Genomic DNA, 14,221 nt, shown 5'->3' with positions numbered 1-14,221 from the left:
GATAATCAGATCGGCTTCCTAAAGGTGAGAGCTTCTAAAATGCATGGCAAGAATAACATATGGACAATATTTAAGAGACCCCCCAAAATTTCACAATTCATGTCTTATTAAAAGGAGCAAAGCTCTCCCTGGCCCCCTTAGTCACACCCTGAAATCAAGTCATATTGAGGCAGGAAAAAAACTTCAGTGACAAGATAGAAGCTGTAATCATTTGTTAAGGGGGAAACTGCATTTTATGGGTTGCATTGGTCCTTTAAATGTATTTCAGAAGGTGAAAGATAGTGGGTGAGCTATACTCTTTCAATTTAAATCTCAGAGGTGAAATCAAGTCACTTTTCAGTCGTGGCCCCCCATGCCACCCCTCTAGATCCGCCCCTGGCATGGCAGCCCACTTTATTTCATTTCATCCATAAAACCCACCAACCCCAACCCCAACCCTAACCCTAAAATCAGTCCCATTATAGCCTCCCACCTCGACCCCTCCCCGTGTGGCTGCAGTGTGTCAGACTGAGGGGGGGTGCAAGTTCACCAGCATGGCTCTCACATATCAGGTGACAATGTCGGAGAGTTAGACACCACCGGGAGCCAGAAACAAGGCGGCGGTGAAAGAAGAAATCGGCATGACGAGCGAGAGGCTCTCGGCGGTGAGCGGGGAGGATGAGGAGGACGCAGCTCTGGGATATTACGACGACGAAGACGACCTGGAGGCGTTTTCAGACGCAGAGCTGGGCTGTGAGGACGGAGGTAGGCGGATATTCCCTCTGCTGGGGAAGGTCACACAGCAGCAGAGAGCCCGGGGAGACGGTACACTCAGAGTCTGCCTCTGCTACCGGCTGCTTCAACGGCTCAGTGCACTTTAGCTGACGGTACTGCTCCTAACTTTAGCTAGCTATTCCTCCGGTCAGCTAACAGTTAGCTAAAGCTCCATACTCAAACTACAAAATAAAATGTCCTTCTGCGTCACTTGAGAACTTAGTGGGTGTCATTTTTAAAGTTACTGCAGAGGTGGAGTAATGGAGTACATTTACCGTGAGTGTTTCTTTCTGGGGAGACCAACTAAACATGACAGCTGGTAGCTTTATCATACTAGTAACAGTTTACTAACAATGGGTTTCTTCCAGACTTGAAATGGACCTGCTGCCTGCTTGTGGCGTCTGAGTTTAAAGCTGCAGTAAGTAATTAATAAAAATATAAACAATACTTTTTGTCATAAATACTGAATATTTCTCTGTGTGCTGACAGTAGAAGAGACAGAGAATGTGTGAAACATTCAGGTTCCTCTGGCTCCTCCTAGTGCGCTTACTGGACAACCAATCAGAGCCCTGAAGGAGAGTTGATCGTGGAGGTCGTCCCAGGTCATCAAATACTGATGCTTTGGGATCATGGGAATGAGACTCAACAAGCAACTATCTTCAAGCCTCCAACCCAAAGCGTCAGATTATCTGTCTCATGTACTGCTGTCAGGACACCACGTAAAAATTCAACAATAATGTCAAAAGGTTATTTATAAGTTACCTACTGCAGCTTTAAACTAGATGTGTGAAAATAGTAGTTTTACATTCCCCCCCCCCCTTAGATTGTAATTATTTTCAGGTTATTTAAATGGTTATTATCATCATTATGAGAAAATGCACTGATGGACGTTAAAGACATAGTATAATATCAGAGAGATGGTATCTGTGGAACTGGAAAAATACTCAAAATTCTTTCTAAACACAAAAAATAGGTTGGTAACTCTGCAACAGATCAATAAACTTGTAGCAGAAGAACAAGGGCATGTAATGCATCTCTTTTCTATTAAATACATAATTTACCCAAAATATCAAGGAAAAGAAAATCAAAAGAAGAGCTAAAATATTCTTAAAGAATAAAAGTTTCAATGAAGTGACCTTGCATTATAAATGAAGATATATCTCTAGATAAGATGGACTGATCTGGCTATAAAAGTTAGACATCTGAAGTTACTTCCAGTCAGGAGACAAGTAGAGAGGGAGGCATGGAACTGTGTTTGTTATCTTATGTTTATAGTTGCAAACTCAGTGGCCTTCTGCTCTGCACTTCTTTATGCCCACACTGGAATATAAAATGAGAATGGTGCATTTGTAATGAGACAAAGTCAACTGGAGTTGAGATATAATGGGAGCCATTGTTTTACCAAACACTGTGATATTGACTCTTTACTGCACAGTGACTAACAGCTGAACATTTGATGGCTCATAGAGTGGCTCACCTCCTCAGTCTTCTGCAGGACAGTGTGTCTTTTTAGAATGCTCTTCACATTTGCCAAAATGGAGCAATCAAGGTCATCGCAGCAAAGCAGGAATGTGACACACACACACACACACACACACACACACACACACACACACACACATAGTAGTACTGTACATTTGCCTGGGGGCATAGGAAACTCATGTGGCATCCTCCATTCAACTCCTCTAATGTTCGTACTACTTCTTCCTGCTTCTACTGTGAGGCAGGGCTCAACAACAAGTTCTAGTCGTGTCTAGTAAATCTAGTAAATAAGAATGAAACACATCATTTTACTGCAGCTGTTGATGGAAGAAGTTATGAAAAAAGTAATCTCACTTCTTTCTCATTTCTGTTGAGAGTTGCACATGTGCAGTACTGATAGGGCATGGTAGAAAATAGCTGCAGATAAAGACAAAGACTGAGCTGAAGCACAAGCAAGCATTTCAATTATGGTGGAAACAGGAGTTGCATTAGAGGCATTAGAGGATGTGGGAAAAACTCCAACCATGTTTTGCGCAGTTTGCCACAAGTTTTAGTCCTTTCCCAAATTATACATGTGCAAGGTTGGTTTGACTTGAAAGTGTGTCTTTAACACAGTTTGCCTCGATGTGGAAAAGCCCTATTTGAGAGCAAGGCAGGTAAAACAGTAGAAGTAGAAGTTCTGCTTTCTAAACCTTAACCTATAAGTAGATTAACATATTCTTTCTTAACTTATAAGTATTATAGCAAACATATTCAAATACTCTGCAGTGAAATGATCAGTGTTTGATTATTATACATAATGCTTCAGGTTCAAATCACTGCTGCATTACTGTGTATGTGCATTTTCCTGCTGTAGATGTTTACGGTTGTGCAATTTTTGATATACTGTTGGGTAGTTATTCCTTGGTGTCCTACATTTTGGCCACACTGCTCCAGTAAAGGCCTGGATCTGTAAACCTCTAAGTGGATGTCCTAATTTATACAGCGTCTTTCCTTTGTTGATGTGTAGTGTTGGGCTTCAGTGATTATCTGAACGGAGAGGTCAAACCTCGCATACTGCTGATGGGTCTGCGGAGGAGTGGGAAGTCCTCCATCCAGAAGGTGGTTTTCCATAAAATGTCCCCCAATGAGACCCTGTTCCTGGAGAGCACCAATAAGATCTGCAGAGAGGACGTCTCCAGCAGCTCCTTCGTCAGCTTCCAGATATGGGACTTCCCCGGCCAAATTGACTTCTTCGACCCCACCTTTGACTACGAAATGATCTTCAGAGGCACCGGAGCACTAATCTTTGTTATCGACTCACAGGTCAGAGCACACAGCCTCATTATATAGGGTATCAATCCTTTATAATATCCTGAAGCATTTCTTATTACCCTATTCAACATTCAGCATTTTCAGATTGCCTACTGTTAAATCAGGTGCACAATATGAAGACAAGTTTAAGTCACTATTTTTTGGCTAGGTACAATCACTTCTTACAGCCTTCGCTTGTGCAGGGACTAAAATAGTCCAGCACATGACCCCGCCATAAAACCCCAACATGTCATTTTTACGGCTGGCATCATTGATGCAATTTTTTTTAATTTTGTTTAATCCATATCCATGTACAGCACACTGTGTTTTGCACGGGTGATTATTACTGTTGCACAACATGCTCTGGAGAATAAAACAGGAAGGGATAAAGAGAAGAGACGGACCAGAGAAAAGGATAGACAGTGTCCGAAGTGTGGGATCATTTCAAGCAGAAATGAAAACTAAAAAACGAACTAGCCTAGCACAATAGCATGATGTTGTGTCAGCTAGCAGCTACAAGTCATGGTTTATCCGCAATCAGTCATCTGATCACGTGCAGCTCAGCTTAAAACGTTTTACCTTCAGTTTACTATTGTAATTGTCTTTAACCTGACTCGTAGCTGCTGAGCTTATCTACACACTTTCTGGCTGACTACAGTAACAAAACTATCCCTCACACACCGGGAAAGTTACCCACAAGCCCACCTTCCTTAAAGGAGAAGTTAGGCTGTGGGTGGAGGAAGATCAGATCCTTTACTGAAGTAAAAGTATTAATACCACCGTTTGAAAGTACTCTACTACCACTACAATGGGGGTACAACAGAAGCCTTTCCTCTGCTGCTGAAAATAATCTTAACACAAAGTCTGAAACCAATTTCAAAGATGTGTCTAATTTTCTCTATTGCATATTTACTATTGCTCTATTGCTACTGCTGCTTTAATACAGCAAAAGTATCTGTGTGGAGAGATAATGGATGTATTACAGAGCCATAGGAGTGATGAGGAAATTGTCAGAGCAGGAAATAGCTCATCAGTCATGTTCACTGTTAAATGTTTGCTACATCATAACTTACTCAGAGTTTAGTTTCCATCTACCATTAAGAACATTAACTCCTGTACTGGTATCAACAGGGCTGTCGCAATAACCACAACAAAAAAATACAGTGCTATCACCACACGTAGCCTCCAACGGGTCGCCAACGCCAACACCTCCACGAATTATAAACGGGTCACTACAGCTGTGGCAGCTGAATATGTGAACTGTGGCCAGTTAACAGTCACAGGCCCAGGAGGCCGGAGGAGGGAGAGTGCAGTTGATCAGTACAAGCAGGTGCTGAGGTTAAACATCGCTGTTACCCTTACAAAGTAATTAGCAAAAACAACAGAAATGGAGATAATACCGTGCTGTTGAGCCACCCTAAATCACCACAAAGGAAATTCTTTCACAGAGACAGCCCCAGGTATATCAAATCTTAACAAAGCAACTGGTCAGCGTGGACAAACTTTGCAGTGGAGACACTGTTTCTAAATGACCTCAAACATATCTTTGACAATTCTGTATTGACATTTCTTGTTCTTTATCAGCTGGCACACATACACTGATATGATAATTATGTGATACAATTTGCAAACAGTATTGGCCAGGCTGTTTTTCGTCACCACTACAAAATTAACCCAAGAACACTTTTGTAGTCCAAACCAAAGCACCAGAGCGGTAGATGTATTGCTTCCTAAGTGGTGTGAATCTTGTCTCTTCCTCATGATAGGATGACTATGTGGAGGCTCTGAGCAGGCTGCATCTCACAGTGACCAGGGCCTACAAGGTCAACCCAGACATCAACTTCGAGGTGTTCATTCATAAAGTAGATGGCTTGTCGGACGACCATAAGATCGAGAAGCAGAGGGACATTCACAAACGAGCCAACGACGACCTCGCAGATGCAGGCCTTGAACGAATACACCTGAGGTGGGATTTACCGGCTGCTTTAGCACTGTTTGTGGTTATACTGAGTCATAAATCTTTACAGTCATCATGTCAGTGTAGTATTTTCATCCCATGGAAACTTACAAACTCATTGGACCGATTTGGTACTTTTAACCTGGGACAGGTTTTATATGTATTCTATATCTACTCTGTACCTGGTGATGGGAATCACTGGACAACTCTTTTTTGGGATAAATTATTTGTAGTTAAATTCGACTTAGCTGCAGAGCCACCAGAACTCAAGGGCCTCTTTGGCTTCTTTAATACCACCTAGAGAATGAAACTAGAGATTAATGCTGGCTGTTAGAGCCTGATTTTCAAGACTGATGATTTTAGAGCGGAATTCATAGATTCAAGATACGGTGACCTCATTATTTGGCAGACCATTAAATTAGCAAAATAAAATGACTAAATTCTGTCCAAAAAATCTTCCCCCAAAAGAAGCCAATCGCCCAATCCTATTGTCAGACAGACAATAAGCATGTAAGCGAGTGAATAGTGATCCCTCGTTGGGAAATTAACTATTTTGTTGCAGTAGCAAGTTGTCAGAAATGTATATTAAAAGAAAATAACTACAACCAATATCCATACAATACAATACACAATATGCAGAATACACTAAAATACAAAAAAATATATAATGAAACATAAATAGAAAGTATGAAATAGAAATATAGGATAAAATACTTTATACAAGGCAGTGTGCAAAGAAGATTGATGTTTACAACATTGCATGTGCAAATGATTAAAGGAGCAGGAGGAAGTGAAGAAAGAAACTATAAAGCGGAGAGTCTTTTAGACAGAGGTGGGGTGTTGTAAAGAGAGATGGCTTTGGGTAGGAAAGTGTGTGTTATTGAAATCTAATGTGATTGGGATTCTTCCCGCTGATCTCCCCAGCTTTTATTTAACCAGCATATACGACCACTCCATATTCGAGGCTTTCAGTAAAGTGGTCCAGAAGCTGATCCCACAGCTGCCTACGCTGGAAAACCTGCTCAACATTTTCATATCTGTGAGTAATCCTGCTGCTGAACCAACCGGATTTATCTAAAAAGACATTTAGTCAGATCATTATGGAAAGCTTACACTAGTTTCTCTCTATTTCCTTCACACTTCACTGTAATGATCATGTTGGACTTGGCACACTGTAGTATATTGCGTGTGCATGTCCTCCTGTACTTTAAAATCCAGTCACTAGGTGGTAGTGATACATAACAGATATACTGGTTGCATTTCATGGAATGCCACCACTGGTTTTCTGAATTTTATCTTGTGGAAAAAAGCATTGTTGATGAGAAAACCAAAGAATATGAACTAGATTTATGTTATATGTGACCTACATCATATTTGCAAACCTCTGCTGATGCCATTCATTCAAAAACATGCCCTACATTCTTTTTTAGGTGAAATCTTATTTAATTTTAGTTTTACTTGTTGTGTTGTTTACCGTCCTGTGCAAATTCCGGTGCCTGTCAGATCAGCTTCAGTTTCATCTGACATATAAATGGCTTACATGATAATGTACTGTAACAGTGTATTTGCACAGCTTACAGTTCTGTCCCTTCATTAATCTTCAATAGTGAAACCATTAATATAATACCAAAACAAATGATGCATGACTTCACAGAGAGTGTGCTTTGATTAGGGTTTTTGATACACAACTTAAACCATTGGTTCCCAACCTAGAGGTCGGGACTCTCACTAGGGGTTGCCAAAGCTTCATTGTTAATAGTGTATATAGTGTGTTTTTTTAGATTATATTTTTATTCTATTTTATTTTATTCTATTTTATTTTTTCTCTACTCCTTGCATTACATTCCCCTGTGCTACTGTGCAAAATTTGAATTTCCCCTACGGGTAATCAATAAAGGAACATCTTATCTAACCTTATGGGGGGGCTATTAAGTCTGTATGATTGTTCAAAATCATAAAAAATACATAACACAGACAGAAATGGATAAAAAGTTCCCTAAACAGGGAATAATCTGCTAGAAATTCATCCAAATCACTCAACTTCTTGCAGGAATAGTGAACTCAGTAGTTCACTATTTTGGTCAGGGTGTGAAATACAGCCAGGGGGAGCTTGGCTCCTCTTAATAAGACATGAGCTCCCCTGAAAACATGATATGTGAAATTTTGGGGGGTCTCTAAAATACTGACAAGATGCTATTTGCCATGAATTTCTTTCTGTATTTTCACCATCATGAATCGTACATACAATAAGGCTAGTATTGATGTATGGTTTATGCATGAGGCTGATCTAATTCACTTTAATAAATATACCAGCATGCATGCTGTTTTTGTCATCCACACTGAAGTGTAGCGGTGCAATATGGTAAATGATAAATGGACCTGTACTTGTATAGCTCCTTTCTAGTCTTCCGACCACTCAAAGCGCTTTTACACTACATGCCACATTCACCCTTTCACACAGTGATGGCAAAGCCCATCAAACAGAAACTAACACATTCATACACCGATGCACAGCATCGGGAGCCATTCGGGGGTAGCGATATCATAAACTTCAGTCACTTTAACTCAAATATCAGAAGAAAACAACAAACTTTCTTAGTCCCACTCATTCTGCACAGCGAATCATTGCATTATTTGTTGCTCTGTTTTGTAGTCAGCATAATATGAGTCAATCAGTCCATCAGGCACAACCTCATAACAAAAAGGGAGCCCCCCGAAAAGCCAAGGTATATACACTCAAGGAAAAAGGTTGGAAGGTTGTTTGGACAGGCCTGCCCCCACTGCTAAAAGAAATCCTAGAGGAAACACTGTAACAACATACAGTGTTTCCCACAGAGCGACAGTGTAACTGTGGAGGGGATGGGAAGGAGTATTACTATAGGTCCTTTCTTGTTTTACCATTGTAATTCTACTTAACTCTCCACCATGTTTTGTTTTTGTTACTCACAAAATACTTTAATCTGCTTTTTCGCTTCTCTCCCCCCCCCCACCCCCCCACACACCTACACTTCTGACTCACACACACCGGCTTGCCCTGCCTTAGCCTCTCTCTGCTTCTGTGTCTGCTCTGTTCACTGTCTTGGTCAAATAAAGCAATCCAGAGCCAGTGTTTGGTTTGTCCCTTTAACTGTATAACAGTATAAAGTGAAAACTGGTCCTTCAAAACATGCTTGGATCGGTGGTTCCCGATCCACACGACCACTACTGGCTTATGTCCATTATCAACTGAAAGTGTAAATGCTAAATGCTTTCAGTCACATTAATGCTTTTATGGAAGCCATGGCCAACCCATATTGGTGTTATCAGCACAGTAGTGCTTGTTTAATTAAATCCTTTAATGGTTTAAATGACTTTAGTTGATGGTTAAAAGGCAATATGACTCCGGCCTGTTTTTACAATGATTGAGAGCAAAACCAAAGTCAAGCTTAATGGCTTATTTCCATTGTGAGCCTCCTAACAATACACAATAGTTCAGAGATGAAGTGTTAATTAAAGATGGTTTCTCTTTGTCATGCAGAGTGGCTGTACAGAGTAAAGTGTTTCAATCCTACTCAATCACATCGCCCCCTCTCAATTGCATTGAGTGTTGTTTCAGCTGTCATACTTCAAGTTTTAAACTTGAAATTAAAATCCAAACTTTGTATGTGGTTTTGACAGGCCACAGAATAAGAGATTTCCTTTCTTGCTAATTGAATATTGAGCCTTTAAGACAACAGATGACAGGTCAGTATCTCCTCAAGGGAAATTTAATTGAAAAATAAGTAATTAACTGGCAGTACTTAATTGAACGATGCCTTCCCTCCAGTCACCTTCTGTTGCTTTTAAATGTACCTGCACATTACAAGGACTGCTAATGAGTTTGATCCTAAATACATTGGTCACAGCACGTGTTAGAGCAACCATCTTGTGAGCATTATATTCTATTTGAAAGAAGATTGTATCTTAATGTGCAAAGACATAAATATACTTTTATTCTGACATTATTACAGTGTTACATTTCTTACTGTGACAGCCAAAAATGAAGGCTTTGGATCAGAATGATCCCTGTTAATTATCACAGGAATACGCTTTGAGAAAGAAGGAGACTGAAAGAGAAAGAGAGGCAGAGAGTGTAACACTACTGTCCTCTCTTTTTATAGTGCTGAAAGGTGACGATGGACTGATTGCTTTGCCCTCTGGTTGGTTGTTTTGGCATAATTTACATACTCTAATGCAGGGTGAGGCTGTTTATTACAGAGTGAAGGCTCTGTGAATGTAGCTTGTGTTCAGGTCTTCACTGTGCCCTTATCCTGTAAGGCTTGTTTTAATTTTATACCTTAAATAGGGATGTCCCAATCAAGCTTTTTTAGCCCCCATCCACTTGGAGTCATTTATTATTGAGTATCTGCCATTACTTGTATTTTCCTGGATAATACAGGTGCACCTTGCACACTTCAAGTACATTTAAGTTATTAAAATCCATCCACTGTATATGCTTGACAGTTAAATAGCTCTGCATTTCATTAAGAAAAAAAATGCCTGCATAGAAGCTGTTCCTCAATGGGTTCTTTTTTTTAATTTTTTTTTATAAAATACATTATAAAGTAACAAACTGTAATCTTTTTGGCCTTGTCGCTGTCTCGGGGGAGTTTCTCTCTCCAGTGTTGCCTGAGGTGCCTAAAGGAATTCTGTTGAATGTATTTCTATCATCTGTACATCGTTTGGATTTTTTTTTTGGATTACAATAATAACTCACTTATTGGCTTTCGGTTCACGTGCAGTGTGGTTGTAACAGATCTCTACCGCTGTCTCTCTGTCAGCAGTGAAACTCCCCAGCAGAGAGAGTTGACGATGGCTGCATGGAATCTGCATGAGTAAAAACAGCTGTGTGACAGCTGACATAAAACAAAAGATCGGATCAGATCAATGAAGCTTAATATAGCCCATACTGTTCAGTTAAAAAAAAATACTTGATTGACCCTGATACCAATCTGTGAGATCGGATCTGGTCATCCCTAATCTTAAACAATAATCTAATCTTTAAAAATGAATTAAGTTTTCTTCCCAGAAATAAATGAAATGCAGAAATACAGCATAACTGAATATTCATTTTAAAAGTTCATTTTAAAATCAAGAAGGTCTCTCGACCCCTTGCTTTGCTGACCCAAACAAACTATGTTTATTTTATAACTTAATTTTCCTATGGAGGAAGTGTTTGTTTTGAGGATTTTCATCAGAACGGCGGCTGTGGCTCAGAGGCAGAGCGGGTCGTCCCCTAGTCGGAAGGTTGTCAGTTCGATCCCCGGCTCCTGCCGTCGAAGTATCATTGAGCAAGATACTGAAGCCCAAATTGCTCCTGATGCTGTGCATTGGTGTGTGAATGTGTATGAAAGGGTGAATGTGCCATAATGTAAAAGCACTTTGAGTGGTCAGAAGACTAGAAAGGCACTATACCAGTACAGGTCCGTTTACCAATCAGAATCACTTTAATTAATGTACACATATAAAGAATTTGGCTCTTAATCTACATACATACACAGAATAGGAATACATACAGAAAAATAAACATGGAAACAAGGTAAACATAAATTACTATGTGCAGCTGTAATTTTTATATGTATGTATATATATATATTTTTATAGAGAGAGAAACATATAAACAACAACAATAACACATGTAGACCACAAGACAGTAGAGCAATGGTGCAGAGTGCAAATGATCCTGGAATATATATTTTTTGTGTAGCAGGTTATTTTCTATACATAAGGTAGGTGGATGTGAGAGTACAGAGAGTGCAGTACTGATGATTATTATTGAGGTTCCCTTAACAATAGTACACTTTATGTTTAATGTGCTTTTTCTGGTAAATGATTGTGTTATTATCACAATTTACTGCGCTGACAGATGGATATGATGTTACTTTTTATTTGTTAGCAATTAAACAGTTGAACAGACCGTCCCTTGGGAGAGGATGGTATTTAGGATTCAGTGCCTGATTCATCTCCCTGGAATAAATTACAATGACTTCATAACCAGCCAAAGCACAGTGTAACATGAGAGAAGCTGAATGGAGAAACTGAGTAACATGTTTTTTCTGAAGCCATTCTAATGCGACCTGTAAGAACAAATAGGCCTTTCCATGTGGTAATTGTATATAAACTATTTATTCATTTTATTGATTTATTTTTTCAAAGAGCCTAGCAAAAACTCTAGCAACATTTTGGGCAGACTTTAAGGTCCAGACTATACGCAATAAGGACTAGGTTTTACAACGAGTTGTAGTTTTTCTAAACAACCATACTCAGAGTAAAAAGCTTGATGTCATAGAGAGCGGTGAATAGTTACAACATGAAGTCACAAATATGCAAATGAGTGCATGACATCATCTAACAATAGAAAAGAGACTTTTTGAGCAGGATGTAGCTACTTTACTTTGGAAATAATTGGAAACAGGGTATAGGTTAATGTAAATTCCCAGGGATACACTTCATATTTCTCTTTTTCAGTTTTACCCATATCTAACTAATTGTACTGTGCATCCAAGAATCTGTAAAGTCAGTTTTTGTCTGACTGTCTAAGCACATTGTTTTGTAGAAGATAGCATACAATCTTAAGTACTGAAAGCTGTTAAAGGACCAGTGTGTAGGATTTAGTGACATCTAGCCGTGAAGTTGCAGATTACAACTCACCGAACACTGCTGGCATCTGTATTCAACAACTTGGGAATAAGAACAGGCTGTGAAGTGTGTAGGAGAAACTACTGTTTGGTTTGTCCCTTCTGGGCTACTGTAAAAACATGGCTCTGTAGAAGAGGACCTGCTCCCTCTGTAGATAAAAACGGCTCATTCTGAGGTAACAGAAATGGGATTCTGTCTTTCAGGTGATTATATACTAATGAAAACATACCTTTGAATAACATATGCCATTTCTGCCAATAGATCCTTCTCAATGTACATTTTACACATGTACATACACAGTGGACCTTTAATGGTCACCAGAGCTCAGGTGCTAACATGAATAATTTGCACTTAGTGACCCTCTCCTCTGTCTCTGTGTCTGCTTTCAGAACTCAGGTATTGAGAAGGCCTTCCTGTTTGATGTGGTCAGTAAGATTTACATCGCCACAGACAGCAGTCCAGTGGACATGCAAACTTATGAACTGTGCTGTGACATGATCGACGTGGTCATCGACATCTCCTGCATCTATGGGTAAGCTGATGGACACTCTCAACAAGCCATAACATCTAGGGCTACACAATATGGTAAAAACATCAGATTATTTTGCCAGACATTGCGACTGTGATATGATTCATGATTAGTGTGGGAATCAATTTTTGCATCACTAAAAAACTGCTGGCGTAGTCTGCACTGTGTTGCTTGATGCGAGTGGGTCGCGGCTTCCTTCAAAAATAGGCCAGCTAGGTATTCTACATGGAGCACAAAGGAGAGCCACTTCTGATCAAATTTGCCTTGAACGGGCACAATCAGCTGCAGCTACGGAGCCGGGACACATTGCAACCGTGTCTGGTGGAATTTGGGGGTTAGGGTCTGTATGAGAAGCACCAAGTTGCAACAAAGCCTTAACATGTGGTTAATGTTGTGAAACGGTAGCAGCTTGGTTAGATTTAGGCACCAAAATTACTTGGTTAGGTTTAGTAAAAGGTCATGGTTTGTGTTATGTAAATCACGTGACCTAAGTGACACTGATGTCAAGTGACACACAAAACATGACTTATGTAACTTAAAACTTAAAATAAGTCAGTGTTAACTTTTAGTTTTCACACGGGAGACAAACCTCGGGCTCCTGGCTTAAAGTGTGCGTGTGCGTATATGTGAGTATATGTGGGCACTGTGTAGTCTATAACCAGTGGTAGAAAAAGTACCGAGCTCTTTTGCTGAAGTAAATGTAACAATACAACAATGTAAAGTTCATTCACTCCATTTGCTTTACTGCAAGTAAAAGTCACTGCCTTTAAGATTTTACATAAGAAAAATTACGCAAGTATTGCTCGCAAAATATTCTTAAAAGTGTCAAAATAAATATACTCATTATGCAAAATGTCCCTATTTAGAGTGTTATATTTTTCATAAACTCATGTATACCAATTGACATGTCAATAATGTAAGTCGAAGTTTAAAGTTGTCAACATAAAGATAACAGTTTAGCTCTACTTTTGGGCGGCAACAATAATATTTTATAGTTTTATTTTATGAAGATGATCAAATGTGTTAAATACAAGATATTGATTAACTATAGCTATGAAATAAATGTAATGTAATGAAAATAATAGTTTTCTCCTTAGTTGTTTTAAATGTTGAACAAGAAGATGATATGGCGAACTAAGTGTATGGATTTAGAATCATGCCAAAACCTTACACACACAAAACGCGTTTTACTTTACAAACTTATTGTGGTTTGCAAATACAAAACATCATTCACAAACTAATGCATTTTGTTTTGCAAATAAGAAACGTACCTATCAAACAAATACATCATGCTTCAGAAACAAATAGTATGTTTTACACATACAAAGAAACATATTTCTTCAATTACAAAAATTGGTGGCCTTAAATTGACTCAACAGCGCCACCTGCTGTTGTGGAGTGTGAATTGCAGGACATTTGTTAGAAAGTTTACGTTTATTTGTGTGTGGATCTGAAGGCATTTGTGTGTGGATCAGCAAGGCGGAAAATTACTGCTAAAAGTCACGTGACAGTTTTTCGTACTTGTAGAATTGTTTTTTGTACTTAAAGGA

General features: G+C 39.3%; 1 protein-coding gene across 5 annotated transcripts in view; it reads left to right on the top strand.

Annotated features, from left to right (window-relative positions):
* Positions 1-435: 435 nt before the first annotated feature.
* rragd (ras-related GTP binding D) overlaps positions 436-14,221 on the top strand; it is a 40,524-nt gene continuing 26,738 nt past the window's right edge. Inside the window, exons 1-6 of one of the 5 annotated variants that reach the window (XM_051384112.1) lie at positions 676-744; positions 1,122-1,171; positions 3,245-3,540; positions 5,295-5,494; positions 6,410-6,524; positions 12,532-12,674. In XM_051384112.1, the coding sequence (XP_051240072.1) occupies position 1,171; positions 3,245-3,540; positions 5,295-5,494; positions 6,410-6,524; positions 12,532-12,674 (755 nt within the window). In that variant the 5' untranslated portion in view covers positions 676-744; positions 1,122-1,170. Of the gene's footprint in view, positions 745-907; positions 1,030-1,121; positions 1,172-3,244; positions 3,541-5,294; positions 5,495-6,409; positions 6,525-12,531; positions 12,675-14,221 lie in introns of those variants that run through there. The other 4 variants (XM_051384121.1, XM_051384101.1, XM_051384130.1 and 1 more) reach the window with 4 other exon arrangements.

This window comes from Dicentrarchus labrax, unplaced genomic scaffold (assembly GCF_905237075.1).
Source record: "Dicentrarchus labrax unplaced genomic scaffold, dlabrax2021, whole genome shotgun sequence".
NCBI classification, from domain to species: domain Eukaryota; kingdom Metazoa; phylum Chordata; class Actinopteri; family Moronidae; genus Dicentrarchus; species Dicentrarchus labrax.
This window is presented reverse-complemented; position numbering and strand designations above follow the sequence as displayed.